Below are 26,959 nucleotides of genomic sequence, written 5' to 3'. Positions count from 1 at the left end.
CACGGTCAACCCAACAAAGTGGTTCTGCCGCCGCCGGCCGCACGGGAACATAGACGCCGGAGCGGTATAGCGTCCGCGAACTTTGAGTCTGCTGGCGACCTTGTTCCCAAGCGATCCTCTCGCGCCTTGTGCCCTGTCTCTTCTCTTCTGTGTTATGCTTGCTGCTCCATCATAGACCTCCATCTATTGTATCTGCTAAGTTCTATTCGCGACGTCTGTATGCATAGCGACCTGTGTCGTCATCCGGCTATAACCCAACAAGACTGTACTACTCGTTTTCCTAATACCCTTTACTCGCAAACGACAAGTCGCGAGGACCGTCTGCTTCATAAACCACAACAATCCACATGGCCGATCCGCTACAGCTGCGTTTCTCAAATAGCTCGGACGAGTGAGTACTCAGTTGTACCTGGAAGGCACGAATCCCAACAAGTTATAGCTCCCCGCTTCAGGAAGACCCGTCGGACAGCGAGCACGATACCGCACCACTCGAAGACCATGATGAAGTATTAGGACCCCTTGATCCACGCAATTCTCAGCTCTCCTTGGTCTCTGGTGCGGGGCATAGTTTTGACGATCGGAGACATCACCACCACCGCGGCCTCGCTCATCGCGACTTTTTCAAGTACCTCGTCGAAGAGGGAAACGAAGCGAAGAAGCTGCGAAAGGTTTTGCGCGCTGCCTTGGAACGCCTGGACGGAGAAACGCGTCGCGCGCAGGAGGCGGAACGGCGGGCGCTGGAGCTCGCGCAGAGGTTCAAAATTGTTAACGAGGCGCGCCTCGCCACGCAGCAGGACCTGGACCGTGCTCATGCAGAGTTACGGTTATATAAAGTCCAGCTGGACAATGCCCAACGCGAGATCCTCCGAGGGTCCGATCTGCTCAAGGATATTGAGGCTCAGAGGGATAGTGCGGAAGCCGCCGCAGCGAGGGCGCGGTCGACTGCGCGGAAACTGAAGGAGCAGCAATTGATGATGCAGGCTCGCGAGGAGGGCCGCAAGGAAGGTTATCAGGAAGGCTTGAGGCGAGGATACCACCAAGCACGCGGTTCTGGTATCGAGGAACTCGAAGTCCCTCCCGCAGGCATGGCACCTCTGAGTAGCTTGGTTGGTGAGACTCCTGGGACGTCTCGTCCAGGCGAATTTGGACGCACAGATCCGCTGGACGATATGTCCATGCTCAACCTCTATACACCTCCGCCTTCTACGATGCCTTTGGCGTCTTCGTTTGGTGCGGCGCTCGGAGACGGAACGGCCGGTGAACCCTACGTCGGCATTGGGGCTGGAGCGCAGGGCTCCCGCTTTCGCGAAAACATTGGCACTCCCTCCACATTGCGATCGGCACCTTTGGATTCTGGATCACAAAGGGAAGGTGGTTGGCGCGGAGGTCAGGAGGACGAAATTCGGTATATACGACCAACGCCCCTGCACACTGCACCTCCCCAGCACACGGATTACGCCGTACCTCCAGACGGCTACATACCTGCAGTGGATGCCGCTGGCGGAATTACCCTCCCGCCACCTCACGAGTTGCATCCACAGCCGTCGATGTCTACTATCGCTGCTCCGAGCTCTGCCTCTGCTATGGACGCGGCCCGTCTAGCCACATTTTCGAACGTTGCTTCCCGTGATTACGCGTACCACCCGGAGAGACGCGGATCACCTCGTTCCCTTGCCGATTCACTTCCCTCTACGACCATCTCTCAATTCGACCTCGTGAGTTCTCCGAAGATGGCTACACGAGGCCTGCGTGAGCGAAGCTCTGGGCTGAGCGCCATCCCTGAGGTTTCGAGCTCTATGGAATTCAGCCCTAGCACCGAGGGACGCATCAGGAGCACCATCCTCCCGGAGCCCGTCACATTCCCCGTGCCGGACGACGGAGGGATTATGGACGGTCATGGGAGCGAGATACCCCTGATGCCTCACAATCGCAGTCGAGAGTTGAATCAACGTATTGCAGATGAGCTCAGATACGACGGTTCAGCCGAAGGGGAACAGTGGCGAGGATCTGCCCCCAGCCAAGTTTGTATTCATCTTTCCAACTCATGCCCAGGCTATGCTGACATTTCTTCCCGTAGAGCCTTCCTTCATCTTCTCGTGAACGACTTCACCCGCCCCCTAGGCCCACCCATATCACCACGCCATCGCCGCTAGGCAGACCTTCGAGCCCTGCAACGCCTTCCCCTGTGAGACCTCCATCTTCCTCCCACCGACGCTCGCGCTCCATGCAATCGCCACCGTCCGATGACCGTTCGTATCTAGGGGCTGGATCTAGCTCAGGGACTCATCGTCGTACAGCATCTTCCACTCCGATCAGCATTCGCATAGAGCCTCCGGTGCGTGCTTCACGTTTGAGGTCAGTCCTTGTTCCCCACGCTGACTACATAATCGCAGTCTGGGCCTGGATCCAACCATTCCCCTGCGTCCCTACACGATGGAATGTTATCCCCGGATACGTCGCGCCAGCCTTTACCGCCATCTCAACCAGATCCCTATAATCCAGAGCGGCCACAGTCGAGAGGTTACCCTGGAAATACTTATCCGTATGCGTATGGCATGCACAGTGCTCCGGCACAATCGCCCGTTTACGATCGCCCTTCTTCTCCGCGACACACTCCAGACCCCACTCGTGGTTACCCGGCCTATCCGGCTGCAGCTTCGAGCGCATCCCTTGGGTATGGGCGTCCGAGATCTCGAGGGGGCTCTGTGGACCTCAGAGGTCCTGGGGGTGACTTCCCCGATCGTCCCAGGACCCCGTCTAGTCGTCCTTCCTCCGTCGCGCCCGGAGACAGGCCACCGTCCGCTCGTCCTAACACACCCGGGCAATCAGTCGTGTACACTGACTCTCAGCGGGTGCCGAGCGTGCTACGCTCTCCCTCAAGGGCGTCCAGCCGCCAATCCCTCCAACCCGACCTCCCACGTCCCTCTTCTCGTGCCTCCGCCGACCGCCATCGTAGCCTCAGCCTCCACGCGGGTTCAACCCCGGCAACGGTTTCTCGTCCGCTCTCCGGAGGATCGGATATCAGACGCGTACCGTCTGCCAGTTCTATGAACAGCGATATATCGCGCAAGTCCGGCTACCAACACTACGACCCGACTGGCTACGTTGACCCGGCATTCCTTGCTAGCGCGGAGGATCTCACAAGTGTCCAGTCGCCTAACACGATGGCGAACACTCGCGCAAACGCAGCATGGACCGGACCGGGACCGTCGAGGCTGCGTTCGTCGTCGCCTTCCTACTCTTATGCCAGTTTGCGCAGTTAGAACGAACTGTTGCATAGGTATACGCTCATCTGGGTGCGTCATCTTGTGCACATATCTATCGCCATGCTGTACGCTATTTACGACGCTCATGATTGCGAGCTGAGCCCGCGGACTCGATGTTATTATATTGTAGTCTACGAACGATTTACTGACGCTGTTGCTTGGAATGCTTGGAGCTTGAGTTACTGGTACATGCTGTGCGTAATCTCAGAATACACGTAGCTTTGCAGACTTTCACGTCGCCCTTCCTCGTCATGAGGTGTCCACCAACTACGTTGATGTGTATATCTGGTATGTTCGATACTTGTCGAATGTTTGAATTACTGCGGCGCTGATGCCAGACATCAACTTAGTCGGCTGTGGTGATATTCACGGAGTTTGGCGAAATCTACGCAGTTAGACACAAAGAATAACACAGCCATACTATCGATGGGACTTGCAACAAATCTCTCTCAGGACATGCATACAAAGCTCCATGGCTTTGGACTTCGGGTTCTCCCACCCAACGCCGCTTGTGGGCGGGAATGGTTATTCTCAAAAAAGTCATGCTGACGTACTCCTTCGAAACTCCGACGTACCAGCGAGCACGTTCGACCCATCTGCAGTCATGCAAGGCTCTGATGATCATTTTTACGTCTCACACAGACGTCCCAACAGTTCAGTTGTACTATGCGTTTGGACCTGGTACAACGTCCTCGCGCCGCCTCCCTTGCCACAGATACTCGTCACCTCACCGATATTCTGCATTGCCCCCGTTATCTCTGAGCTCCGTTCTCATCAAGGTGAGCATGCATTCGGCACTCCGGTGGGGAGGCGTTGGACGCTTCTCAGCGGTCCGCTGTGGCGCCAGTTCGTCCGGAGAGCGTAACATGACTGCCCCCGCTCTTCTTCCGCTAACTCAAGCATTGTGGCCAGCGCTCTTACGGTGGTTGATACTGCGACCTTGAGTCTATTCTTGGCGTTGGCAGACTGATGTCCTGTCCCGACTGACCAGCGGAGTACTAATGTCGACGAGCGTGGCGAGGTGTGGCAGTTGCCGCCCGACTGCTATCGGAACTGGGCGTCTCTTGTGCCGTGTGTTGACTGACGTCGCAGTGCCCGTTTCCATCAGTACCGTCATATAGTCTTCCCCGCAAGTTTCTGTCTGACCCTGGGACATTGTCCCATTCAACTCTCCTTGCTATGCTTCGCTTGCTCGGACAAGCCTCCGGCAGACACGCGAAAGTTGGCAAGAGTACAACACTCGCCCGATTCGGAGGAGGACCAACTGGGGGTTGCGGTCTGCCTATCACAGAACAATGATGTCGCCGTTTGTGCGATTGCATCGAACGAATTGGCACCAATAAAGCCCCAAACCTCGGCCGACCGACGACCATGTGGACACGCACAGCTGACGGACTCTATTGACAGCGAAGCACGGTGCCTACGGCGCGCCGTATCCTGTTGGTACGTACAGCCTACAATCGCATCAAGGTTGCCAATAACATTCTCGGGCAGAGGCGGCTCCCTTACCATGATGCCATGGTGCCCTATCAATGATCCCCCGGCGAAACCGAGCGGGCCTGCGCGTGCTCGGTATCGAAATGACGCCGCGGCGCGAAGCTGCCCGCCCACATATAAGAACACCATGGCAGCGACATACGAAGCGAAGCTCCTCCCATCGCCGCTGGAACTGTCCCAAGCTCGCGATCACGCGACGCCCCCGGCAGCCAGGTACAGATCATTCGCACAATGCTGCAACTCGACAAGATCCGCCTGGCCGCCGTCTCCGCGCTGCTTCTCCTCGGCGGGGCGGTCATTGAAGTCGCCGCGAAGACCCCCGACGGCCGCGCGCATGCGAACATCCCGCCCCGCCCGAGCCTGCCTGTCGTGACCCCGCCCGATGTTGGCCCGGTCACGAGCAGGAACGGGACCGTGCTCCCGCCGTACAACACCACGTACTACTTTGACCAGCTGATCGACCACACCAACCCGTCGCTCGGCACGTTCAAGCAGCGGTACTGGCACACGTACGAGTTCTATGAAAAGGGTCTGTCCGAGCATCTGTGCGAATATGGAGTGGGAGCTGACATACTGTACCTCTCGCAGGTGGTCCTATCATCTTGATGACGCCCGGGGAGGCGAACGCAGCTCGTATGTTTGCATGCTGCCTGCGGCTTTGGGAATGGAAGCTAACCCCGCGCTAGCCTACACCGGATACCTCACGAACCGCACCATCAACGGGCAGGTTGCTCAGGCGCACAACGGCTCTGCGATCGTGGTCGAGCATCGGTACTATGGACTGTCGAACCCGTTCGACGATCTGTCGGACGCGAGCCTCAGGTTCCACACTATCCAGCAGGCGATCGACGACCTTGAGTACTTCGCGAAGAACGTCCAGCTCCCACAGCCCGACGGCGACTCGGTCGCGCCGGGCAAGGCTCCCTGGGTCCTCATCGGCGGAAGCTATTCGGGTGCGCTGACGAGCTTCACGATGGTCAAGTGAGCAACTTCGTGCGATATGTTCCCGGGCATTGACGCTGACGCTTTCTCGCAGCAAGCCGAACGTTTTCCAGGCTGCGTATGCGTCTTCTGCAGTCGTGGAGAGCATTGTGTATGTGCTGTCCCTACGCACGCGCATTGACGAGAAATACTGACGTATTTGGTGCCTTCCAGCGACTACTGGGGATACTTCCAGCCCATCTTGGAGAACATGCCGAAGAACTGCTCTGCCGATGTTCAGGCTGTGATCGCTCACATTGACTCGGTCTTCACCTCCGGCAACACGAAGAACATCAACACGATCCTCAAGCTGTTCAACATGACCGAGCTCAGCAACCATCTGGATGACGCCGCTGGCGCCCGTGAGTATTGTATTTCTGGCAGGGGCTTGTGAAGTGATTGCTGAGATCGGTGACCGCAGTCCGCAACAATCTCTGGGATTGGCAGTCCCTTTCTCCCTCTTCTGGTGGCGGAACGTTCTTTGAGTTCTGTGATGCGCTCGAGGTCAAGAACGGAGTGAGCGCTGGTCCGAAAGGTTGGGGATTGCAACACGCTCTGCAGGCGTGGGGTTCCTTCTGGACCAAGACGTACTACCCTTCGCGTGAGCCTATCCCTTGCTTGCTTGCTGTGGCTTGGTCACTGATGAAGGTTGCATGCAGTGTGTGGTGATGCGGATGTCGTGTACGTTGTCAGATAACCTTTGCTTGCACTTTGCGCTGACGCCTTGCACAGTACTTGCTTGGGAACGTACGACCCCACGCAGGCATTCTGGACTGACACCTCGATTGACAACGCGGGCCGCTCCTGGACTTGGATTGTGTACGTCAAGATCCACGTCGTGCTGAGCGTTCTGAACTGACATGTGGTACGCAGCTGCAACGAGATGGGCTTCTTCCAGGAGGGCGCTCCCGAGCCACACCCGACCCTCGTCACGCGCTTGGTCCGCCCTGTATACGACGAGAGACAGTGCCCGTACTGGTTCCCGGAGAAGTTCGCCAACCAGACGCATCCTGTCCCGAACGTCGATGCAACGAACAAGGCGTACGATGGGTGGTTCGTGAAGGAGAATCACCTCTTCTTCGCCAACGGCAAAAGTGCGTCTTTTTGTTTGGAGATAGCGGTTCCGCTCATGATCGCCGTCGTGCTGACTTGACGTGCCCGTGCCCCGCAGGCGATCCTTGGAGGGAAGCGACGCTGGCGGCAGACGGGACGCACTTCCAAAGCACGGCTGAGCAGCCACTTGCGCTGTCGGACGGGTTCCACTGCTCGGACCTGTCGACGGCGAACGCGAATGTGGACTCGACGGTGCTTGCAGTGCAGCAGCAGGCGCTGAAGTCGATCGCGGGCTGGCTTGCGGAGTGGAAGCCTTCGAGCCAGTGATATTTGGGTTACATGTAGCGGAGTAGTCGCCTGCGGGCTAGTGTCATTCTGTTGGTGCGAAGGATTGAAGGCTATCTCGGTGTCCATGGACATCAAATACGGCGGACAATAGTTGGATTGGACAGATAAGTAACAGATACAAGTCCAGAGCGTGGGATAGCCTCGGCCGGTGGCCGCAGAGGAGAGGGGGCTGCGATAGCTGGAGCTTGGCGTGGCCACTGGACAGTGCGAGACATTGCCACTACGTCGCGCCTCGATCCTGGGCGCCGGGCGGCGACGTCAGAGACCGCAGACGCCGTGGCGCTTGGCCGCACCCCCCGCCCAGTCTCCACCGTGCGCAGGTGCCCGGTGCCCTGGCGTGCGCACAAAGGCGAAAAAGACAGCTTTGGGCTGGATTGTGCAGACAAAGGGCCGGGCAAAGGACAAAGGAGGCTGCGTTGGCGTGCGTCGCAACGACCCCTCGGACGGCGCTTACCCGATATGGCATCACGCCTTTGGGGAACCTCCATCGGAAGCCTACCACGTGACTTCCCCTCTGCCCACAACCGAACAACCCTCTGCCCAGCTCTGAATTTAATTTGTTCATTTATCTCCCTGCACGTCTCTCTTCCAAACTCTCATCATCTGCCCGCCGCCGCCACTCCTATCTCTAGTCAGTCCTCCTCGTGCTCCCCGCCGTCCCCGCCGTGCTGACCCTCGTCCTCGTTGCAGCCTTTCACCACCCACTCAATCACCACTTACTACAGTCAGTCCGACGCGTCTTCCGCCCCCTTCCCGCGTGCTGATGACGTATCCACCCCAGATGGCCCAGTCTCGTGAGGATTCTGTCTACCTCGCCAAGCTCGCTGAGCAGGCTGAGCGTTATGAGGGTACGTGGCCAGTCTCCTCCTTGTCGTGTGGACGCATCGCTCACGCGACCCCTGCGCGCTCACAGAGATGGTCGAGAACATGAAGCGCGTTGCTTCTTCCGACCAGGAGCTCACCGTCGAGGAGCGTAACCTCCTCTCCGTCGCCTACAAGAATGTCATTGGTGCCCGTCGTGCGTCCTGGCGCATCGTCTCCTCCATCGAGCAGAAGGAGGAGTCCAAGGGCAACGAGGTCCAGGTCAAGATGATCAAGGGCTACCGGGAGAAGATCGAAAGTGAGCTCGCCAAGATCTGCGAGGACATCCTCGACGTTCTCGACAAGCACCTCATCCCCTCGGCTGCCTCGGGCGAGTCCAAGGTCTTCTACCACAAGATGTGAGTCCTTGGTTACCACTGCTATCTGATAAGACCCTCACATCCATCGCTTGCAGGATGGGTGACTACCACCGTTACCTCGCCGAGTTCGCTACCGGCGACAAGCGGAAAGAGAGCGCCGATAAGTCGCTCGAGGCCTACAAGGCTGCATCCGATGTTGCTGTTACCGAGCTTCCCCCCACCCACCCCATCCGTCTCGGTCTCGCCCTCAACTTCTCCGTCTTCTACTACGAGATCCTCAACAGCCCCGACCGCGCCTGCCACCTCGCGAAGCAGGCGTTCGACGACGCCATCGCCGAGCTTGACACCCTCTCGGAAGAGAGCTACAAGGACTCGACTCTCATCATGCAGTTGCTCCGCGACAACCTTACCCTCTGGACCTCCGATATGCAGGAGTCTGGTGAGTTGTTAGTATTTGTCAATGTTGTCCCTGTCCTAATCGCTTCTCTTCACAGACAAGCCCGCAGACAAGGATGAGGGCGCGGACGCTCCTGCAGAGGAGGGCGCATAATTGGGGATTCGGGGGTCTGGCTTGAAGTCACTTATCTCGTGTAGTTGTCGTAATGTCTTGCTCGTTCATCATCAGCATCAGCATCATCGTACCATACTCGCACATATCATCTCTTTCCTGCATTCATTTCTTCCTTCGTTCCACAATCTCTTTGCATCGTCCTTTGACGTAATCATTTGAGATGTTGTGTATAGAAGGTCTTGTCATGCAGTTCATTGTCATCATTGCCTTGAAAGCGTGATTGTATGCGGCCATGCCACTTGTTGGCGTTGAGTATACGCACCATTGTGCTGTTTCCGTCTGTTCTGCCCGATCTTCACATGTACAGCCTTGCTTACAATTCCCGTCAAGTTGTCTCGGTTGTGTCCTGCATGCGCGTTGCGGGGAAAGATTGATGTACTATTGTCGGTGTGACAAGGTACCCCTTGCTTGCTCGTGCAAGGTACCAACCAGATGTTTTCAAGGAAAGAGAGCACCATCAGCACCATGTTCACGACGCTGTCTATGCTTGTAGGGCGGAGAAGACTCGGCTCGCATCCTGGGCAACGATAACACTGCAGCTTTTCGGACCTTCCGACGGTATTTTGGGGGTGGGAGTACGAAGCCGCCATACATGGGTGTCTGGATGAAGGTATGGATACGCCACCCGCAAAAATCATTTCTCGCACTCCTCCTCACAAGCACGAATGCAGAACCCATAATCTGTGGTCGGAGACCGTAGAGATACGCCTGATGATATGGAGCTCGACTTCGGAGGGCAGGCAGGGCACTTTGACGCTGGGTGGAAAGCTATGCAGACCAGCGTCTACAGCTCGCACACATCGCAAACGGCGCGCGGAAGGAGCCTCCCGCAAAATCCTAGAATGTATTGCTCTGCTCCGCAAGCTGGGTCGCAGGTTGCGGGGCGACGAGAGTGGGAGGGTTTGGGTGTCGGCAGCGGAAGAGAAGCCGCCAGAAGCCACGCTGCGGTACACAAGTGCCGGACACGCGGCGCCACACAGAGGGAACACAGAAGCTGATTGGGTAAGCCTGATTCGCCGCGGAATTGAACGGGAGGAGCATCTGGAGTGCCCGTCGCAGACGAGCTGGGCGCATTATCTCCCGTGGCTGCTGGCTCTGGCAGAGCGGTCGCGGGGTCGCGGGGGCGAGTGCGGGGGCGAGGCGAGGGGGCGACATGGCTAGCAAGAAGGTTGTGTATGTGGCTATGAGTCCAGCGATCAAGCGGCGGCAAGATCGGCGCGTAGAATTGAACTCCGCGAAGACTCAAGTTCCCACGCGGAAGGTGTCTGGGTTGAAGGACCGCTCTTCGGGCATAATCAAGGCGAGTCGACAAGTGTTTCTTCCCTTTCCTTCTCCACGGCCACAATGCATGGCTCTCCCTCCCCTCGCGGCGCCACCGCTCGCAGGGGGCGCTCTCCCCGTGCTGCCCCCAGCAGCCCGACCCCGTCCCTCATCCCTCCTGATTTTTCCGCCAACGTTGCCACCTTCACCTCGTGCCTGAGCATCGCTGTCGAGGGCGCTATTCCGATCGAACGCCCGGAGCCTGCGCACCCCGGCGACGCCCCTGCCTCCAACGACACCCGGAGGGCCCCCAGGAAATCCAAGACGGACGCACTCGCTGCTCTGCATTCTCATGCGCAGACTACGCTTGGTGAGGAGACTCTCAATGACTCTATCACCGAGGAGGGCGGCCTCCGTATCCAGTTGCGGGATGGCCCTCCCATCCACGTCTCCCCAACCTTGGATTTATCCACCGTGAAGACGGCGAAGACGAAACCGACTGGGCCCAAACCTGGTCCCCGTCCATTCGGCCTCTCCGACTGCCCTACATTCCATCCTACTCCCGAGCAATTCAAGGACCCCATGGCGTATATCGCCTCAATATCAGACACGGGCAAACGATTCGGCATGTGCAAGATTGTGCCACCGCTAGGATGGAGTATGCCCTTTGTCACAGACACCGAGGTGCGTTCCTGCCTTCTTCGTCCGATGAGGCGCCGGTGGCGTCTGGCTGCGCAGCCCCCTCACCTCCCCTGCCCGCAGAGGTTCCGCTTCAAGACCCGTCTGCAGCGGCTCAACTCGATCGAGGCGTCGTCTCGTGCAAAGGTGAATTTTCTGGAGCAGCTCTACCGGTTCCACAAGCAGCAGGGCAACCCCCGCGTCTCCGTTCCCACCATCAATCACAAACCGTTGGATCTCTGGACCTTGCGCAAGGAAGTGCATAGGCTCGGTGGCTATGAAGCGGTATGGGTTCACGAACGCCGTTGAGATAATCTGACCGATAGCTGACAAACATCGTGCTGCTGCCGCGGATTCTGTCGACGCTTATGATTGGTAACGGTGATCTTGTAGGTGACGCGTGACAAGAAGTGGGCGGATCTGGGTCGTCTGCTCGGATACACTGGAATCCCTGGCCTCGCGACACAGCTGCGCAACTCGTACAGTCGGGTGATCCTTCCCTACGAGCAGTTCTGTGAGCGCGTGCGGAACTCACCTGCGCTGTCGCCGAACAAGCAGCGGGATGCCAATCTCAAGACGCATACGAACATCCAGTCCATTAGCGGCATCGGCCGGCTGAGCACCCCGGTCTCTAACGTGGACGATGACAGTCCGCCATCTAGTCCTCTGTCGTCGACGTCGAGCCCGCTCTCGGAACCTCCGGACGAAGCTGATGCTAAGGAGACCAACGGCGTCAAAGTTGAATCTTCTCGACCTCGGAGAAGTGCTCGCCACACCTCAACGGAGCAGAATTCACGTACGTAGAACTGCCGTATCTCGGTGGCGGGGTGACTCACCTTGATTACAGGGCCTTGTCGGACGTCGGCGACGAACGAGGCGGGAGGATCTGTTGAAGCAGGCTCTTCCAAGCAAGTCAAGTCTCCGTCCGAGGTGCGTCGGCTGGAGGATTCTGTGAGGGCGACCGCGGCTCGCTGACAAGGTCGCTATCCAGTTGCACTGCGAGATATGTCTCAAGAAGGATCAAGGCGAGAAGATGTTGATATGCGATGGATGTGACTGTGGTACGCAGCGATGGCGCCTCTGTGAGTATTCCTCCGTCGTTGACGGACCCAAAATTTTCCAGGCTTCCATATGTTCTGTCTGGACCCCCCTCTGTCAAACATCCCCAAAGGCCAATGGTTCTGTCATCTCTGTTTGTTTGGAACTGGCGGTGACTTCGGCTTCGATGAAGGCGAGGAACACAGCTTGTCGAGCTTCCAGGCGAGAGACCTCGAGTTCAGGCGCCTATGGTTCCTAAGCCATCTACCGCTACACACAGTCAACGCTGCCAATCCTCTGTCGCCCCGTCGGATCGATGACCCTTACGCCAACCGCATGGGAAATACTATCGTCACGGAGGAGGATGTGGAGTACGAGTTTTGGCGGTTGGTCCAGTCGCCAAACGAGACGGTTGAGGTCGAGTACGGAGCCGATGTACATTCGACGACGCATGGAAGGTACGTGGTTATCCGAAGACTGTATACGCGCATATATCGACCGTTGGTTTGCCCGTCATTTCCCAGCGGCATGCCTACCCTGGAGACACACCCGCTCGATCCCTACTCGAAGGACCCGTGGAACTTGAACAATATCCCCATCCTACCCAAGTCACTGCTGCGCTACATCAAGTCTGATATCTCTGGCATGACGGTACCGTGGACTTATGTTGGAATGATTTTCTCTACGTTTTGCTGGCACAACGAGGTCAGTAAGCGCCTCTCGAACTGTCCGACGGATAGTTTCTCATGCAAGGCATCCCAGGATCATTATACCTACAGCATCAACTATAGTATGTGCTTTGGCCCGGATTGGACCGCTCGATCTGCTCACAGAATTTCTGGTAGTGCACTGGGGGGAGACAAAGACATGGTACAGCATCCCGGGATCTGATGCCGAGAAGTTCGAAGCGGCCATCAAGAAGGAGGCTCCAGACCTGTTCGAGGCCCAGCCAGACCTCCTGTTCCAATTGGTTACGTTGATGAACCCGCAGCGCATCCAGGATGCAGGGGTCAATGTGTTCGCTTGCAACCAGCGAGCAGGCGAGTTCGTCGTCACGTTCCCCAAAGCGTACCATGCCGGGTTTAACCACGGAGTATGTCTGCCATCGTTCTGACTTGTTCTGCGGCTGCTGATGCGTAGCCCATCCCCAGCTTAACTTCAACGAGGCCGTGAACTTCGCCCTTCCTGACTGGTTACCCCTCGGCTTGGATTGCGTCAGGCGGTACCAGGAGCACGGGAAGCTGCCAGTGTTTTCTCATGATGAGCTCCTTATCACTATCACGCAGCAGTCGCAGACTATTCAGACTGCGATGTGGTACGTCCAACGTCCACGGCTATTCTTGGCGATTCGCCGGTACTTACAACACCTTCGGTCAGGTTGAACGATAGCCTGCAGGAGATGACGGACCGCGAGATGGATGCGAGGACACGTGCCCGATCGCTCCAGATGGGCGAAGTTCTGGAAGAAACCGACCGGCCCGAAGATCAGTATCAGTGTGCCGTCTGCAAGGTCTTCTGCTACCTCTCCCAGATCACGTGTGCCTGCACCACCCAGGTCGTGTGTATCGACCACGTTGATCAGCTGTGCAAGTGCCCTCCCGCGAATCACGTCCTCCGGAAGCGGTTCAGCGACACGGAGCTGCAGGACATTCAGGCAAAGGTGTCGGAACGTGCTGCGGTGCCTGCCATGTGGCGGAACAAGCTGAAGAAGCTCCTTGACGATAACCCGACACCTCCTCTGAAGAGCCTTCGCGCGTTGTTCGCGGAGGGCGAGAAGATCCAGTTCAACCTCTCTGAGCTCAACAACCTGCGCAAGTGTGTCAACAAGGCCAACGAGTGGCTGGAGGCGGCGAACGCCATCCTCGTCCGCAAGCCCCTGCGCAAGCGCGGGCGGAAGTCTCGCGGTCGGTCGTCCACTGCGTCCATCGAGAACGGCATGGACGTCTCTGAGGAGATCGTTGACAAGCCCGACCGCTCCTTGAAGGACCTGTATGCTCTCCTGGCTGAGGTCGAACACCTCGGTTTTGACGCCCCCGAGATCGAGCAGTTGAGGGCTATCGCTGCCGAGGCCGAGGACACCAGGAAGCAGGCGCAGGCGATTCTCGATATCAGGCCCACGCAGTTGGATCCCGAGGCGTACGTGGAACGATGCCAGCGGCTCATCCAACACGCGTCGATGCTGAACGTTCTGGTCGACGAGATCGTGGAGGTCGAGAAGATCGTCCTTCGTGAGCAGCTTGTTAAAGAACTTCAGGGAGTGCTCCAGCGGGACAACCTGACTCTCGAGGAGGTCCGCCACTACGCGGCTCGTGCCGACGCCTGCAACCTCCCCCTCGAGAACCAGTACATGGCGCGCCTTCAGGCATTGCTCCGCGCTGGGAATGCATGGGAGGACAGGGCGAAGCGTGTGCTGGAGAAGCCTCAGCGGACGCTGGAGGATCTCGAGGAGTATGCAAGGCCGCCGCGCAGCGACGTGCCGATCGATGCTGCTCTTTTGGATCGCCTGCTCGAGTTGAGACAGAAGGGCAAGGAATACGAGAAGCAGGCAAAGGCGTGGCTACTAGCCGACCCTAGGGGCGAGAGGCCCAATGTGCAGCACGTCGCTGAGCTCGTCAACCAAGCGGACCGAGATTTCGCTATCCCCACTGTCTCCGACATCAAGCGAGCGGTCGACTTCGCACAGGATCTTGAGTCGCGCTGCGAATCTGTCATGCGGGGCACATACACCACCCTTGACGACTCTGACGTGTTCCAGACTATGCTGCAGTGGCGCAAGTATGCGAAGGAGCACCTCACCATGTTCTCCCTCCCCAACCTCGACAAGCTTGACAAGCAGCTTAGTCACCACTACCGCTGGATTGAGGGCCTCCCTTGGTACTGTAAGCATCACAACGACACGCATGGACAGAAGATACTCGATGACGTCGTAGAGATGACACGCCCCGAGGACGACCTACCCCCCACCGACGAGTACTTCACTTGTATATGTACCATGCCCGTTCGTCCTCCCGCTCCTGGCCAGGCATCCGATGCGGTTCAGTGCGACCATTGTTTCGCGCGGTTCCACGGTATTTGTGCTGCCAATGGCGGCTCTTGCCCATTCTGCGACCACCACCATTGGAACGGGACGATCCGCAAGGAACGTAACTGGCACTTCTGCTACCTCCCTACCTTGATGATGAACGCACCAGACGTGACCAAGTTCTACTCGGAGGAGTGGAAGCAGCTCGAGATCATCGTCCATCGTGTGGATCGGCTGTGTGGCGTCATCGGCCAGTTCGTTGCGTTCCTGAACCAACCGGTGAACCAGCGCGTCGAATACATTCCCCAGGTCCGTCACTACATGCGCAAATTGTACAAGATCCAGTTTGCGGTGTCCCCGAACATGGAGATGTCGTTTGGGCTGGAGCTCGCCTCCCTCCACCGAGTCCTAGCAGGCCAGCCGATTCCACCCCGCATGAAGAAGCGTCGACGACCGAAATTTGTCTTCGGTCAGGATATCGACAAGGATTGGATAGATGGAACACGGTGCATCTGTCGCGGTCGCACGCAGTACGTGTTGAACTATCCCACCGTGGAGTGCGAGCTGTGTGGCAAGTTATACCATGCTGGATGCGTGTTCTTCCCTATGGACCCCAGAGAACAGGGACACAGACCGCGGTTCATGTGCCCGCTGTGTTGTATCAGGAAGAACCGGGTCTACCCGTACTCTGAGGTGCGCGTGAAGTATCCTGGTGCGTATCGTCTATGGTCACCATAAGCGCCGTGTTGCTGACCCTTCGCTAGATAACTCCGATCCGGAGTTCTTTGTGGACACCAAGGAAATGCTTGAGACCTTCAGCAAGGATGTCATCTACATGCGTCTCCCTCCGCCGTACACGCAGACACTGTTCGTCGACCTGATCCGGTTCACTCCTGGACAGCCTGACAACGCCGGCGCGAACGGGTCCGCGCCTCCGTCTGGTTCGGGTTCCGCATCCTCGGCTTCGGCACCACCAGACGGCAGGTTTGGCAGCGGGTCAGCGTCAGCATCGGGATTCCGTTCCACCACCAGAATACCTCCTATGGACGGTGGTTACGTTGAGATGACTCGTCCCCCGCCACGGCAAATGCATCATCAGTCCTCTCACCCTCCTCGCTCGCATTCGTCCTCCGCTCCCTCGCCCGCTAACGGTCATTTTGAGAATGGCCGTGCGTCAGCCTCATCCAGCCACCAGGTTCCGCCACCGCCGCCATGGGCAGCGACTAGTCGGTGGAGTAGTGCGGCGGCGGCGGCAGCTCCTCCGGGACCTAGTAGACCAATACCGCCTCCCCCTCCATCAGACTCCATGCGGTCGCCCATCACCGGTGTCAAGCGCAAGTATCCGGATGATATGCCTTCCCCTCACGCTACCCATGCTACCCATGCTCCTCATGTTCCTCCTCACATGCCTCCAGATGACCGTCTGGCCCCTGCACCCACCCTCCGCTCCCCGAAACGTCTTCAAGCGTCTCAACAACCGCCATCTCAACCTTCTACATCTCGTAATCCAGGCATGTCTCCATCTCTTGCTATGATGCTCTCTCCGCAAGGCTCCGATCCGCGCTCGCCCCCGAGACAGCCGCTGCAAGGGCCTTCTTATGGCAGACCGCCACCTGTGCCACAGAGTCCTAGCAATCGGGGACCGCCGCCTGACGACCCAGGGGCTTCTGCCTCGCACGCCCGCAAGATCAGACTAACGTATAACGGCCAAGAGGCGGGGACTAGGAGGGAAGACGAGCGTTGGCCGCATGATCATCGATCACCCCATATTCCTCCACCCCCTCCTCGCCACTAACGTACTGTTGCCGTCGTTGCTGCTACTCCGGTCCTATTTCTTGTTCCGCGCTTGGCCGTGCTTCCGTGCGTACTTGCTTATGAACACTCTGTTGTTGCTTGTGCTGTATCATGTTCCGTGTTGCCATGTTGTGTAGTTCTATGGGCTAATTGATCTCGTTCAAACGTGACCCGTTATGTCTATTCAATGGATAACGTAATGAATGCCTGAGACGACCTAGAAGGCAGAATGCAATTGAGTAGGGGCGGTATAGTAAAGATGTGAAGTCGTGGATAACAAGTCGTGAATGCGCATGAAAATTGAAATGCAATGTGGCCGTCACTACCGACGTAACATTAGCTTATAAGTCGACCAGCCTGCAACGACGGCAAACGCAGTGAGGACTGCGATGATGGAGCCGAACCACTTCAAGTTCTGCATGAAGAAGGCAAGTCAGTTCCCTGCCCCGAACAGAAGAACGCGGTTTCGCTTACATCGACATCCTGTCCCGGTACATGGACGTTCATACCCCACAAACCGGTTACTAGATTCATAGGGATGAGCACGGTACCGAGCGCCGTGAGCTTCGAGAGCACGTCGTTGATCTGGTTGTTCGCATCGGTCATCTCTATCGAGATCTGCGCGAGGTAGTTGGAGTGCGACCGAGATAGGATCTTCTCGTAGTGATTCAGGTTCTGGGTCATCGTAATCAGGTGATCTTGAATGTCGGAGAGGTACAATCCCTATTCGACACAATCAATTCAGTCTCGGATTTTCGGCAGAGGGAGGGCATAGTTACGATGTCGGACGTAGGTGCAACACGCCAGTTCTCGTTGCACCGCTTAGCAAGACCCTTCACGACGTCGGCCTTGTTGCCCATCAACCTCAACAGACCCATAACCTTCTTCCGACACGTTCCAATCCTTGAGAAAGCACGTCATTATCCTTCCCTCCACACGACATGGATCGTTTACTTACCTCCTCAGCATGTCACTTTGCTCCGCCTCCTTCAGGATCAGCACGAGTTCATCGATGCTATCTACCTCGTATTCAATACTCTGGATGAGTGGTCCGAAAGCATCCGTGATATCGTCAATGAGTGCATAAGAGATCCAGTCAGATGTGACGCTGATGTAATCCTTTAATTGCTTAATGCGCCGACGGACGTTCTGTGGATGGGGAGTGGGTCTGAAGTGGAACTATCGTGAAGTCAGTTGCTAAACACTGCTAGGGCTCGAGTAAAGGAAGCTTACGGAGAGAATACCATCTCGGAAGACAATGATGTACATGTTCAACGGCTCGAGGTGTGTCGGACTATACGGGTCCTGGTCGAAGCTACGAAAGCAAACTAGATAGTAGTTGCGAAAGAGTTCAATCTTTTCCCGCGTCTCCTCCATCTGGATATCTTCCGTTGTGAGCGGATGTATAGAAAAGACCTATGCATATATTATGTGTGAGGTTTGAGGAATGGTGAACAGACATGCATATAGTCACCTTGCTCAATAGCTTCATCTCCTCATCCGTCGGAGCGAGCACGTCAAGCCACCACGTGTGGTCAGATGGACTGCTGTCGCCGGGTCTTCGATCGCCGGGAAAGCCCTTTGAACCACCACCTGGTGCCCCGTTAAGAGGAGGGACAGGCGAGGTCGATCCGGAGCGGGGGACGGAGCTAGCTGCACTGAGCGCACCACGACTGAGAAGAGATGGTCGCGCGCTGTTGATGTTGACGGATTCTTGCGTCTGGGTGCGTCCAAAGAACAAGTCTTCAAAGGATTGTCCTTCTGCTGGGAGCTCGGACAGGCTACGCGAGTGGATCGTGGCTGAGAGCCCGTTTGAGTAGAACGAGAACCGGTAGGGCCGATCGTGTCCCGACCCAGGTCCGCCTCCACCGCTGAAGCCCATCATATCTGGACCGCCCCCGCGGTGGGAGTCTTCCAAGTTGTCGTAGGACGGCACCGCGCTCAGAGTAGTGCCCGTGGCGAGATGCGGCGCGCGCGATGCGAGCGCAGGAGGTGGAGCTCCACCTTGCTCAAATAACGCCATCTTTCCTCTTCGCGGAGCGGGGGAGCTTGCACTCAGCTTCCGCAGCCGAGCACGCGGTAGGGTGAAGGGAAGTACAGAATCTTGGGAGGCGGGCTCACCATTTTGCTGTTGAGAGGGTTCACCCCCGGTACCGCTCGGTATAGGGATGTGGGTAGATGACGAAGCCTGCGGTTGTCTATCGTCGAAGGCTGGGGGCGCGACGGGGGGTACAAGCCCCAACCGGGTCTTCTCGTCGCGTGCGTAGTCCTCCATGAGTCCGAACTCGTACTCAGGTCGGTCCGTACGCTCTACCGTAGCTTGGTACAGTGGCAGTCCTCCCATACTCGCATCTTCGTTGTAGCGAGGATCGAGCGAAACTAGAAGCGCAGGATCGTGTCCCGAATTCAGATGGTTCGCAAATAATTCGCTGGTGGGTCCAGGATGCTGGTATTGCTCAGGCCTATCGCTCTCTGCACGGGGTGTGATTGTTCCTCTTGCCTCATCAATGGCTTGTTGTTCCTGGAGGGAGAGAGCCGGAAAGTGTACCTCCTCAGCGGAGGGCCTTCGAGGCGAAGGAGAGAGCGGAGAAGGACCGGACACAGGGGAGGGGACAACGATTGTTCCTGAGCGAGCACGGGAGAGTTGTATGGCCATGTCCGCGTCCATGGTGCGCTGTCGTTCGCGAGCATCGGGGTCGTTTGGGTTGTACGACCGAGAGAGAGTAGGCGAGAGCCGAGGGCGGGTGGACGCCTCGTTGATCTCGCTTCCAACGCTCTGGCGGTGGCGAACGGGTGAATGGTCGGTCCTTACGGGTCGTGGAGAGCTCGAGATGGAGCCCGAGAGGACAGAGGATGTGTCAGGAGGCGAGGCCATCGCAGCTGTTGGTCCGTCCCCGGGCAGCACGAAGGTGGCGGGGATGTGCTCTAAGTGTGATCAATGTCCAGCGGAAGTTGCGATGCTCGTTGCTGAAGTTAATTGAGAGCAGACCGCAGTGCGAGGCTCGAGGGCAGCGTGTGTGTGGTGAAGAGCGGTGTTGACAGGAGAAAAGACGGCGAGCGGGAGGATGAGCGCATGACGTCGGGAATGAGCAGAGACAACAGGCGCTCGCCAGTTGCTGTCCCCCTCGATGAGTAGGCTGCTCGCCGTCTTCGCCGCCTTCTCGCTCGTTGCTGTCGCCGTTCTCTACTACGCCGGCTTGGACACCTACCACTCGCTCTCCCCGCAAGGATGTCGCATGTCGTGGATGTGGCCTAGTTACGTCCTCCAGACTCAATTCGACCATACTTGGACTCCACTGGCGCGTCGTTATAGCCTGTGGTTATACCGTGAGGCAAACCGAGAAAGCAATGAGGTATGTGACTCACTTCGGCGTTGGATCACGAAGATCTTGACTCAATTCCAGTAGTTGCACGGCGCACCCGTGCTCTTCATCCCCGGGAATGCGGGTTCCTCGCACCAGGCGCGTTCAATAGCCTCCTCTGCTGCCAATCAGTACTACTCGTCGCCGTACCAAGTGTCGCAGGAGTTCGCAGACAAATCCTACAGGGGGCTTGACTTCTTTGCAGGTAATTGCGAGTTCATACACCATCGTGTTCCATACTCACATCCGACACAGTTGAGTTCAATGAGGACCTATCCGCGTTCCATGGTCCAACGATCGACTCGGAGACTACATACGCCGCCCGGGCAATTGACTACATTCTCTCCCTGTATCCGCCGCACACGTCTATCCTCGTGTTGGGTCACTCAATGGGCGGTGTTGTCGCGACGGCATTGCTCCCGAACGCCAACATTTCGGCCATAATAACCATGTCCTCTCCACACACCCTTCCTCCTGTACGCTTTGACCGCCGTATCGACCACATATATGCGCAAAACCACAAAAGCCTTGCTTCCGACCCTACACCGATCCTATCGCTATGCGGGGGAGCTACGGACTTGATGATACCGTCAGAGTCATGCATCTTGTCCCCCACTGTACTCAAGTTCGACTCCACCTTATACCGGCGCACGGTGTTTACCAGCGCCTTGGAGGGCTGTTGGACGGGCGTTGGCCACCTGGCCATGGTCTGGTGCCATCAGGTTCGTTGGCGTATCGCGCGAGCAGCGCTTGAGCTTGCGGCCGTGCAAACAGCAGAGGAGCGTGCCCTCGTCATGGAGAGGTGGCTGCGCGACGGTCACATTCTTCCACCTGCCACTTTCCCGAGAGGCACGGTACGACTTGGGCCCGGACAATACCAGCGGGCTCCAGTCAATCAACACTTGCTCATACGTGATCCTGTCGGCACGGAGACCTATGCGCTTCCGTTGCCGCCTCCCGAAGAAGGACAGACTATGGCCAAGTTCGTTCTGTATGCGTCTCAAGGCTCTGTGCCTCCTGTCGCTCCACATCGCCCACTGCCATTCCGCGCCACAATCTACGTGTGCGACGGCGACGGGGAATTGTCATGTACGCCGCTAGATCCCACAACCCTCAAACTCGTCCCTAGTCCCATACCCGATTCGCCATTTCCTGTCCCCGATGAAGGTTCAGACGAGTCGGATGGCGTGGTTCTCTATGAAGCTGACGTCGCTTTGAATGCTGGGTCTCACGTCGCTGTAACAATTGAGAACGGAGATAGACATGGATGGGTGTTTGCGGGGTTTGCGGAAAGTGAGTTAATGAACATCGATGTTGGCTTCACAAGTATGTATATTTCAGTCCATACTAGATTTTCACAGACTGAACTCCCTGTAGGCTTGTTGTTATCGTATGTCGACATTTCTCTCCCGAGTAGCATTCGTGTGCAGGTCAAACTCCCCATTGTTCCCGCGAATGCCCTCATTGTATACCGCCTAACCCCCAGGTTTGATCTGGAGTCCTCCTGTACATGTAGGTTGCCCCTCTTACATAGCATTGTCAAGATGCTGACCGTCTCTCCAGCTGAAGCTGTTCTACTACCACTCCTCACGCACACTTCACATCTCTCCGAAACACACTACTTCCCTCTTGCCCCGAATTTCGCTCGCCCCATTCTCCTACACTCTCATGCGGCAGCGCCGTACATATTATCGGACCACCCAGTCGGTCACACCCTGACCATTCACTCGACGGGAGAATGCTCGGTGAACGAGATTCAGCTCACCGTGGATTGGTGGGCCACCATTGGTCGTTGGGGCTCGCGGTACGGGACCGCAGCAGCGTGCTGGGCGGTCGGCATTGTGTCCGTCATCATGTGGGATGTTTTCCGGTCAGCAGGGAATAGTGGTGAGTTTCATAATTCCAAGTCAAGTGTCAAGTACGACGTCTGAACACCCTGCAGCACCAATCCCGGACGTTCAGGAGGCTCTCATATTCTTCGCTCGCAAGAGGCTCCCATTGATGGTGGTGGGGTGCTACTTCGTATCTTTGCTACCTCTCCGAGTTGGCCTCTGGCTTGGGAACGGCGGTAACCACTACTTCGCCCCGCTTGCGATGATCCTACTGCCTATCACATTTGGGCTTGTATGCGTGATGTGGTGGCTCCTCAGGATCTTGCTGTGGCCATTGCAACGCGCTCTCATGCTCTTCGGCAGGTATGTGGCATCGTTTTCCTTCAGATCGCGGTTATACTTTACTGAATGATCACAACTTGCAGACAGAGAGAAGACACTGCACTTCGCAGACCGAGAACCGCTATAATGTCCATGATGTTGATCTTCTTGGTTATCTTCGTACTTGTTCCTTGGCAAGTGGCGTTCCTGGGTTGCTGGCTCATTCACTTCTATACCTGCGCATCCTCACTCGCCAGTGTGGCGTCGCATACATCCGCCATCGGGACGGAAGCCGTTCCACTCGTTGCGATGCCTAGAGAGGGCGAAACTTCAGAAGAAACAATAGATAACGCGCGCAGGCCCCCGACACCACGACAGCAGTTACTTGTCCAGCAAACTAGTGCACACTTGCATTTGCTGCTCTTTATGACATGGCTACTTCCACTCGTAGCCCCCGTACTGGCGGTGTGGGTACGCACACTTGCAACGGCAGGCCTCACAACGCCGTTCGATGGTGACCACAACTTCCTGTATGTCGCCCCCTTCCTGATCCTCGTCGAGGTCCTGTCCGGCGGCGACGCAGGTGTCTATGCAAAAGCATTCTTGTGAGTCTATTATCGTTGTATCTCCACCCAGACACTGACTATTGTGTTCACTCCAGCGGATGCGATAGAGAAGAGCGCCTTTCTCCGAAGTGGGGAATGGCCGCGTTGGCCGTTGTGGCATTCTTCACCGGTCCGAGGACGACATACATGGTGTTCGAGATGGCGAGCGTGGCGGTGGGCTGGGCGGTGATGACGAGGATCGTTCCAGCATATTGGGACGCAGCGTCGTGATATGGAGTGGGGATTGTTGTACGCACGCGACATACTTTGGTGTTACGGAATGCAAGCCTGAACTACTTACCTTTCCGAAGAAGTATCACGCAGCTAATTTGTGGATTGATTGGTCGTCTGAACCAAGTGCGCGGTGGTTGCCGCCGGTCGGTGGGGCGTGCCATTATGGGCGAGTGGCTGTGAGGGTTCTGTCGGTGTTGCAGCCTGAGATCAGTCGTAGCGAGCAGCCGAGGACTGCTGGACTCGGACTTCATGCCGTCTCCACCATCTCCTCTCTCCTCAAGTCCCCCTCCTCGCCGGCAGTAGCTCCAGGCACATCCTAACACGGCTCAAAGCTTACAACTATACCACTGCTCGGGCTAAACCTGATCCCGACTGAAGGGTTGCGGCTCTGGCAGGATCTGACCTCACGATCACTCTGCGACCTCTGCGGAACGCGCTGCTAGTATTGAGCCGGACGTCTATTCGCGATTTCGGGCATACTCCTCCATACCCACACACATACAGCAGCAGGCTGCCCGCCCCAGACTTCGTGCTAGGGCCCCGCTAGAAGGATGAACGGAGTCCGACGATTCCTTGGGGGAGGAACCGGCAGCGTGACCTCGACGCCGTCCTCCCAGAACATACCTCTGCCCTCCTCCACTCCACCGCCAGGGTCGACAAATCCACTGAATCTTCCCTCCAAGGCTTCATGGCCGCCGACGGCCTCCCCTCCACCAAACGGTGCTTCACTTGAGGATAGTCCGAAGACGACTGCGGCGCTCTTCTTCCGCAAGGACCGACAGCGGCCGCCACCTAGCTCTAAATCGGACGAGGACACCGGCAATTCTTCCTTCCAGTCATCTCGCGACTCCCTCGAGTCTGGCAGGACGTCCACCCAGCCGTCGTCTCCAGTTGCGGGGCCGTCCTCTCCGAGGATACCCATGCCTATACGTGTCGCGGAGCTCACACGGAAACCGGTCGATGGGGAGAAGCGGATGAGTGCGATGTTGAACTCCAAGGATGACCTTCTGATGAGCTTGCTCGCGAGCGAGGCGATCGTGGACAGTAGAGGGTTTGAGATCTTGAGCGCGGAGGAGGTTGAGGAGCTCAAGAAGGTACGCAAATCATCTATTCGTTGATAGGATTGCCCTAGAACCCATTTGCAACACTATACAGGAGTACCAAGTACTCTCGTCACGATTAGTCGCGCTCACGAAGAAGCTCACTCTTGAGACCAAGATACGGGACGCTGCACTCTCGTTGTCCAAGGCCAATTCATCCTACAAGAACGTTTCCAAGCAGACGTCCGAACAGCTTGAGAACGCGAATCGCAAAGTCGACCTCGCGCAGAAGGAGCTATGGCGTATTTCCGAGAAAGCGAGCGAGATCAATCGCAGGCTTCTCGAGCATCGTGCAGGCGTACTCAGCTACTCGGTGCGGAGCTATGAGAAGAAGTTGGCGCCCCCAGAGGCGGTCAATGGCAATGGTGATCTCAGTGTGTCGGGGTACAACACTCCCAACAGGAACTCTGCCATGAGTCCAACACAGTCGTCCGTCAACAGTGCACGCTCAAATGTCTCCAGATCCAAGTTTGATGGTGCGCACTTCTTCGCCGGTCACTCTGACGCTATCGTCCCCTCGGTCCCCAAACTCCCCCCATCGTCGTCCGAAGTTGCAGCCCTACAAGAACAACTCCAGGCAGCACAGGCAGCATTAGACGTGGCCAACGCACAACAACAGAGGATGTCAAAGGAGCTTAACGCGATGCGAGCCGAGAGGAATGTGATGGAGTCCTCGAAGAGCACGGAGCTACGGCAAGCGGAGGAGATGATCGCCGCATTGGAGCGGCAGATGGGCGACATGCAGAGTTTGGGAGACAGGGCGGCGAAGCTAGAGGAAGAGAAGAAGACATGGGCGAAAGAGCGGATGGAACTGGACGAACGGCGGCGAGAAGTGGACAAGCTGGAGAGGCGATTAGAAGTGATGGAGGAGAAGAGTGGGGAGCTGTCGGAGCTCAAGTCGGCGCTGGCGCGGGAGCAGCAGAGGCTTGACGAGAAGGACCGGGAGATTGCGGAGCTCAAGGCTGAGCGTGCTACCCTGCTCACCGAGCGATTGACACTACAAGCGGGTGGAGAAAGCAAGGCGCAGCTGGAGCAAGGCGTGGATGCGCTTCAGGAACTCATGAAGAAGCACGGGGTCTCGCACTACTCTCGCGATATCTCCGTCGCTGGTCTTGCACAATCGATCGGGAAGCACCTGGAGGAGGCCAAGGTCAAGGTGGACTCCAACTCGAGAGCTCAGGATGAGTGGAGTGCCGCGCGGACGAAGCTGGAGGGTGAATTGCGTGCAAGTCTCGACAAGCGCGAGGCTCTCGATCAACAACTCGAGGGAGCGAGGAAGGAGAGAGACGCAGCGAAGGCCGAGATCAGGTCACTGGAGACCAGACTCAGGGTATGTCTGCAGAACTCATTGTCATGCTTCATACCATCTGATTGTGTTCTGTAGGAGATCGAAGAGTCCGGCAATGGTCCCGTGGTCCAGTACACTGGCGATGCCGCCAAGATCACATCTGTCCTGGAACCTATATGGGCCGTACTTCCTTCCCCGGAGGCACGCGCACAGAAGCTTGGGCGATCCAAGCCCTCAGTAGCTTCCCCAACCACCGCTAGCCCAGTCGTTAAAGGCGGCGCATCTCTCTCCGAAATGGACGTTCGGTCGCTCAAGACCCTCTACGACCCGAACGGCTTCCCCTTGTCCGCACGCCCCAACGGCCCCGACGTCTTCAGTGTCGAAGCGTTCGCGTCCCGCGTGCAAGCTCTCATCGCAGATGATCGTGCGCTGATCGAACGTCTCATCCGCTTCGCCCAAGCCCACGACTTGCTCAAGAAGAACGCGGAACGTGCGCAGAAGCTCGCTCAGGAGAGCAATGCCGCACTCGAAACGTACCAAAAGCAGGTTAAGATGCTCGAGGAACGCAACGTAGCAATGATCTCCAAGCAGACTGCATTGTACGTGTCCCTCTTCGGCGGGACCTTTGGCTGCAAGCTTACTGACCACTATTCATTGCAGGCACGATGAAGTTCAGAATTTGCAAGAAGTGGTCGATCGTATCACTCAGGAGAAGCTCGAGCTCGAGACACAAGCCGCCGAACAGGCGGAGACGTGCCGCCAGCTCACCGATGCGAACAACTCGCTCAGCGCACGCGTGCTGAAGCTCGCAGAGGAGAACAACAGTGCATCCTCATCGGATGTGACGCGGAAGAAATTGGAGTCAGAGCTTGCCGAATGCAAGGCTGCGCTGGAGAAGGCCCAGGAGGAGATCGACGCCGTCCGGATATCCCAACAAACTCAACAGATGGCGTTGCTCGAGGAGCTCAATTCGGTACAGACGGAGAACACGAACTTGCGCGCACAGCTACGGAAAAAATGACCATTTCCTCATCGCCGGCCTTGATGGTCGCTGGCTTGGATACCAGGGATACCAGGAACCTTCCTTTCATTCTCGTTGCGTTCACGATCCACTCTTTGCGTGGCCTTGTTATACCGCCATCCTGGATTACCGTCGAAGTTACTCTCATTTCACGCTATTTACTATCTCTACATCTATATTGTCCGGACGCAGGATCTCTCGTTTGGCGTACACATCGTCGATTGTATCTCTATCGCATATTGATATCCGCGCATCGCTAGCTCTACTTATTACCACATGTTGCATCCTCGCCCATGTAATCATGAAGCTTCACCATTACGGTAGGTAGTAGTCATGACCCGTTTGAATGCTCTTCGTAGATACCTCCCTACTATCATACGGCGGGTGTTGGTACGGGTGTTGGTGTGATCAGCTTACTGCGATGACATTGGGAAGGATGGTCTAGAAAACAGAGGTGCGATGCGGCCCAGGCAGTCGGACTACAGCCTCAGCAGGGCGCGATCGCCC

At 57.0% G+C, this 26,959-nt stretch overlaps 8 protein-coding genes across 8 annotated transcripts; 6 read left to right on the top strand and 2 right to left on the bottom strand.

Moving 5' to 3' along the window:
• Positions 1 to 101: 101 nt before the first annotated feature.
• On the top strand, positions 102 to 3,556 carry L226DRAFT_498486 (uncharacterized protein). Its single transcript, XM_067677670.1, has 4 exons — positions 102 to 391; positions 440 to 2,021; positions 2,078 to 2,335; positions 2,394 to 3,556. Exons 1-4 carry the CDS (start codon positions 348 to 350, stop codon positions 3,261 to 3,263), a joined length of 2,754 nt encoding a protein of 917 aa, XP_067541350.1. The 5' UTR covers positions 102 to 347; the 3' UTR covers positions 3,264 to 3,556.
• Positions 3,557 to 4,994: 1,438 nt separating this feature from the next.
• Positions 4,995 to 7,124, top strand: L226DRAFT_452713 (peptidase S28; the record flags this gene model as incomplete). The annotated part of the gene is made up of 10 exons (XM_067675083.1): positions 4,995 to 5,292; positions 5,352 to 5,396; positions 5,450 to 5,744; positions 5,800 to 5,856; positions 5,919 to 6,106; positions 6,166 to 6,345; positions 6,404 to 6,425; positions 6,477 to 6,563; positions 6,618 to 6,838; positions 6,916 to 7,124. The coding sequence occupies 10 exons, from the start codon at positions 4,995 to 4,997 to the stop codon at positions 7,122 to 7,124; spliced, it is 1,602 nt and encodes a 533-aa protein (XP_067541349.1).
• An 802-nt stretch (positions 7,125 to 7,926) lies between these two features.
• On the top strand, positions 7,927 to 8,867 carry L226DRAFT_439110 (14-3-3 protein; the record flags this gene model as incomplete). Its single annotated transcript, XM_067674797.1, has 4 exons — positions 7,927 to 7,993; positions 8,059 to 8,365; positions 8,422 to 8,765; positions 8,821 to 8,867. Coding segments are annotated over 4 exons (765 nt in total), but the record flags the coding sequence as incomplete, so codon positions are not given.
• Positions 8,868 to 9,462: 595 nt separating this feature from the next.
• Positions 9,463 to 10,009, bottom strand: L226DRAFT_529235 (uncharacterized protein). Its single transcript, XM_067679559.1, has one exon. The coding sequence runs from the start codon at positions 9,969 to 9,971 to the stop codon at positions 9,735 to 9,737; it is 237 nt and encodes a 78-aa protein (XP_067541347.1). The 5' UTR covers positions 9,972 to 10,009; the 3' UTR covers positions 9,463 to 9,734.
• A 221-nt stretch (positions 10,010 to 10,230) lies between these two features.
• On the top strand, positions 10,231 to 16,955 carry L226DRAFT_529234 (uncharacterized protein). The gene is made up of 12 exons (XM_067679558.1): positions 10,231 to 10,841; positions 10,920 to 11,120; positions 11,229 to 11,631; positions 11,683 to 11,765; positions 11,827 to 11,896; positions 11,959 to 12,331; positions 12,398 to 12,578; positions 12,636 to 12,663; positions 12,719 to 12,966; positions 13,025 to 13,188; positions 13,251 to 15,607; positions 15,660 to 16,955. The coding sequence occupies exons 1-12, from the start codon at positions 10,242 to 10,244 to the stop codon at positions 16,688 to 16,690; spliced, it is 5,739 nt and encodes a 1,912-aa protein (XP_067541346.1). The 5' UTR covers positions 10,231 to 10,241; the 3' UTR covers positions 16,691 to 16,955.
• A 56-nt stretch (positions 16,956 to 17,011) lies between these two features.
• Positions 17,012 to 19,033, bottom strand: L226DRAFT_453194 (cora-domain-containing protein; the record flags this gene model as incomplete). Its single annotated transcript, XM_067675114.1, has 6 exons — positions 17,012 to 17,104; positions 17,164 to 17,412; positions 17,469 to 17,592; positions 17,648 to 17,868; positions 17,923 to 18,105; positions 18,164 to 19,033. The coding sequence occupies 6 exons, from the start codon at positions 19,031 to 19,033 to the stop codon at positions 17,012 to 17,014; spliced, it is 1,740 nt and encodes a 579-aa protein (XP_067541345.1).
• A 658-nt stretch (positions 19,034 to 19,691) lies between these two features.
• L226DRAFT_119757 (PGAP1-domain-containing protein) lies at positions 19,692 to 23,071 on the top strand. The gene is made up of 8 exons (XM_067672194.1): positions 19,692 to 20,042; positions 20,097 to 20,256; positions 20,307 to 21,377; positions 21,429 to 21,563; positions 21,615 to 21,938; positions 21,994 to 22,246; positions 22,309 to 22,809; positions 22,866 to 23,071. Exons 1-8 carry the CDS (start codon positions 19,818 to 19,820, stop codon positions 23,038 to 23,040), a joined length of 2,844 nt encoding a protein of 947 aa, XP_067541344.1. The 5' UTR covers positions 19,692 to 19,817; the 3' UTR covers positions 23,041 to 23,071.
• Positions 23,072 to 23,161: 90 nt separating this feature from the next.
• On the top strand, positions 23,162 to 26,879 carry L226DRAFT_608117 (uncharacterized protein). Its single transcript, XM_067685887.1, has 4 exons — positions 23,162 to 24,137; positions 24,199 to 25,473; positions 25,528 to 26,030; positions 26,092 to 26,879. Exons 1-4 carry the CDS (start codon positions 23,595 to 23,597, stop codon positions 26,450 to 26,452), a joined length of 2,682 nt encoding a protein of 893 aa, XP_067541343.1. The 5' UTR covers positions 23,162 to 23,594; the 3' UTR covers positions 26,453 to 26,879.
• Positions 26,880 to 26,959: the final 80 nt, after the last annotated feature.

This window comes from Lentinus tigrinus (genome assembly GCF_003813185.1).
Source record: "Lentinus tigrinus ALCF2SS1-7 unplaced genomic scaffold L226scaffold_2, whole genome shotgun sequence".
Classification (NCBI taxonomy): domain Eukaryota; kingdom Fungi; phylum Basidiomycota; class Agaricomycetes; order Polyporales; family Polyporaceae; genus Lentinus; species Lentinus tigrinus.
Note: the sequence above shows the minus strand (reverse complement) of the source record. Positions and strands in the feature narration are given on the sequence as shown.

Coding starts and splice junctions, on each gene's coding strand:
- L226DRAFT_498486 (XM_067677670.1), top strand. CDS start 348: ATGGCCGATCCGCTACAGCTGCGTTTCTCAAATAGCTCGGACGA. Junction 2,022..2,077: donor GAGGATCTGCCCCCAGCCAA/GTTTGTATTCAT, acceptor TTCTTCCCGTAG/AGCCTTCCTTCATCTTCTCG. Junction 2,336..2,393: donor GCATTCGCATAGAGCCTCCG/GTGCGTGCTTCA, acceptor ACATAATCGCAG/TCTGGGCCTGGATCCAACCA.
- L226DRAFT_529235 (XM_067679559.1), bottom strand. CDS start 9,971: ATGCGCCCAGCTCGTCTGCGACGGGCACTCCAGATGCTCCTCCCGTTC.
- L226DRAFT_529234 (XM_067679558.1), top strand. CDS start 10,242: ATGCATGGCTCTCCCTCCCCTCGCGGCGCCACCGCTCGCAGGGGGCGC. Junction 11,121..11,228: donor GGCTCGGTGGCTATGAAGCG/GTATGGGTTCAC, acceptor GTGATCTTGTAG/GTGACGCGTGACAAGAAGTG. Junction 15,608..15,659: donor GGTGCGCGTGAAGTATCCTG/GTGCGTATCGTC, acceptor ACCCTTCGCTAG/ATAACTCCGATCCGGAGTTC.
- L226DRAFT_119757 (XM_067672194.1), top strand. CDS start 19,818: ATGAGTAGGCTGCTCGCCGTCTTCGCCGCCTTCTCGCTCGTTGCTGTC. Junction 21,939..21,993: donor CCGGTCAGCAGGGAATAGTG/GTGAGTTTCATA, acceptor AACACCCTGCAG/CACCAATCCCGGACGTTCAG. Junction 22,247..22,308: donor GCTCTCATGCTCTTCGGCAG/GTATGTGGCATC, acceptor CACAACTTGCAG/ACAGAGAGAAGACACTGCAC.
- L226DRAFT_608117 (XM_067685887.1), top strand. CDS start 23,595: ATGAACGGAGTCCGACGATTCCTTGGGGGAGGAACCGGCAGCGTGACC. Junction 24,138..24,198: donor AGGTTGAGGAGCTCAAGAAG/GTACGCAAATCA, acceptor AACACTATACAG/GAGTACCAAGTACTCTCGTC. Junction 26,031..26,091: donor ATCTCCAAGCAGACTGCATT/GTACGTGTCCCT, acceptor TATTCATTGCAG/GCACGATGAAGTTCAGAATT.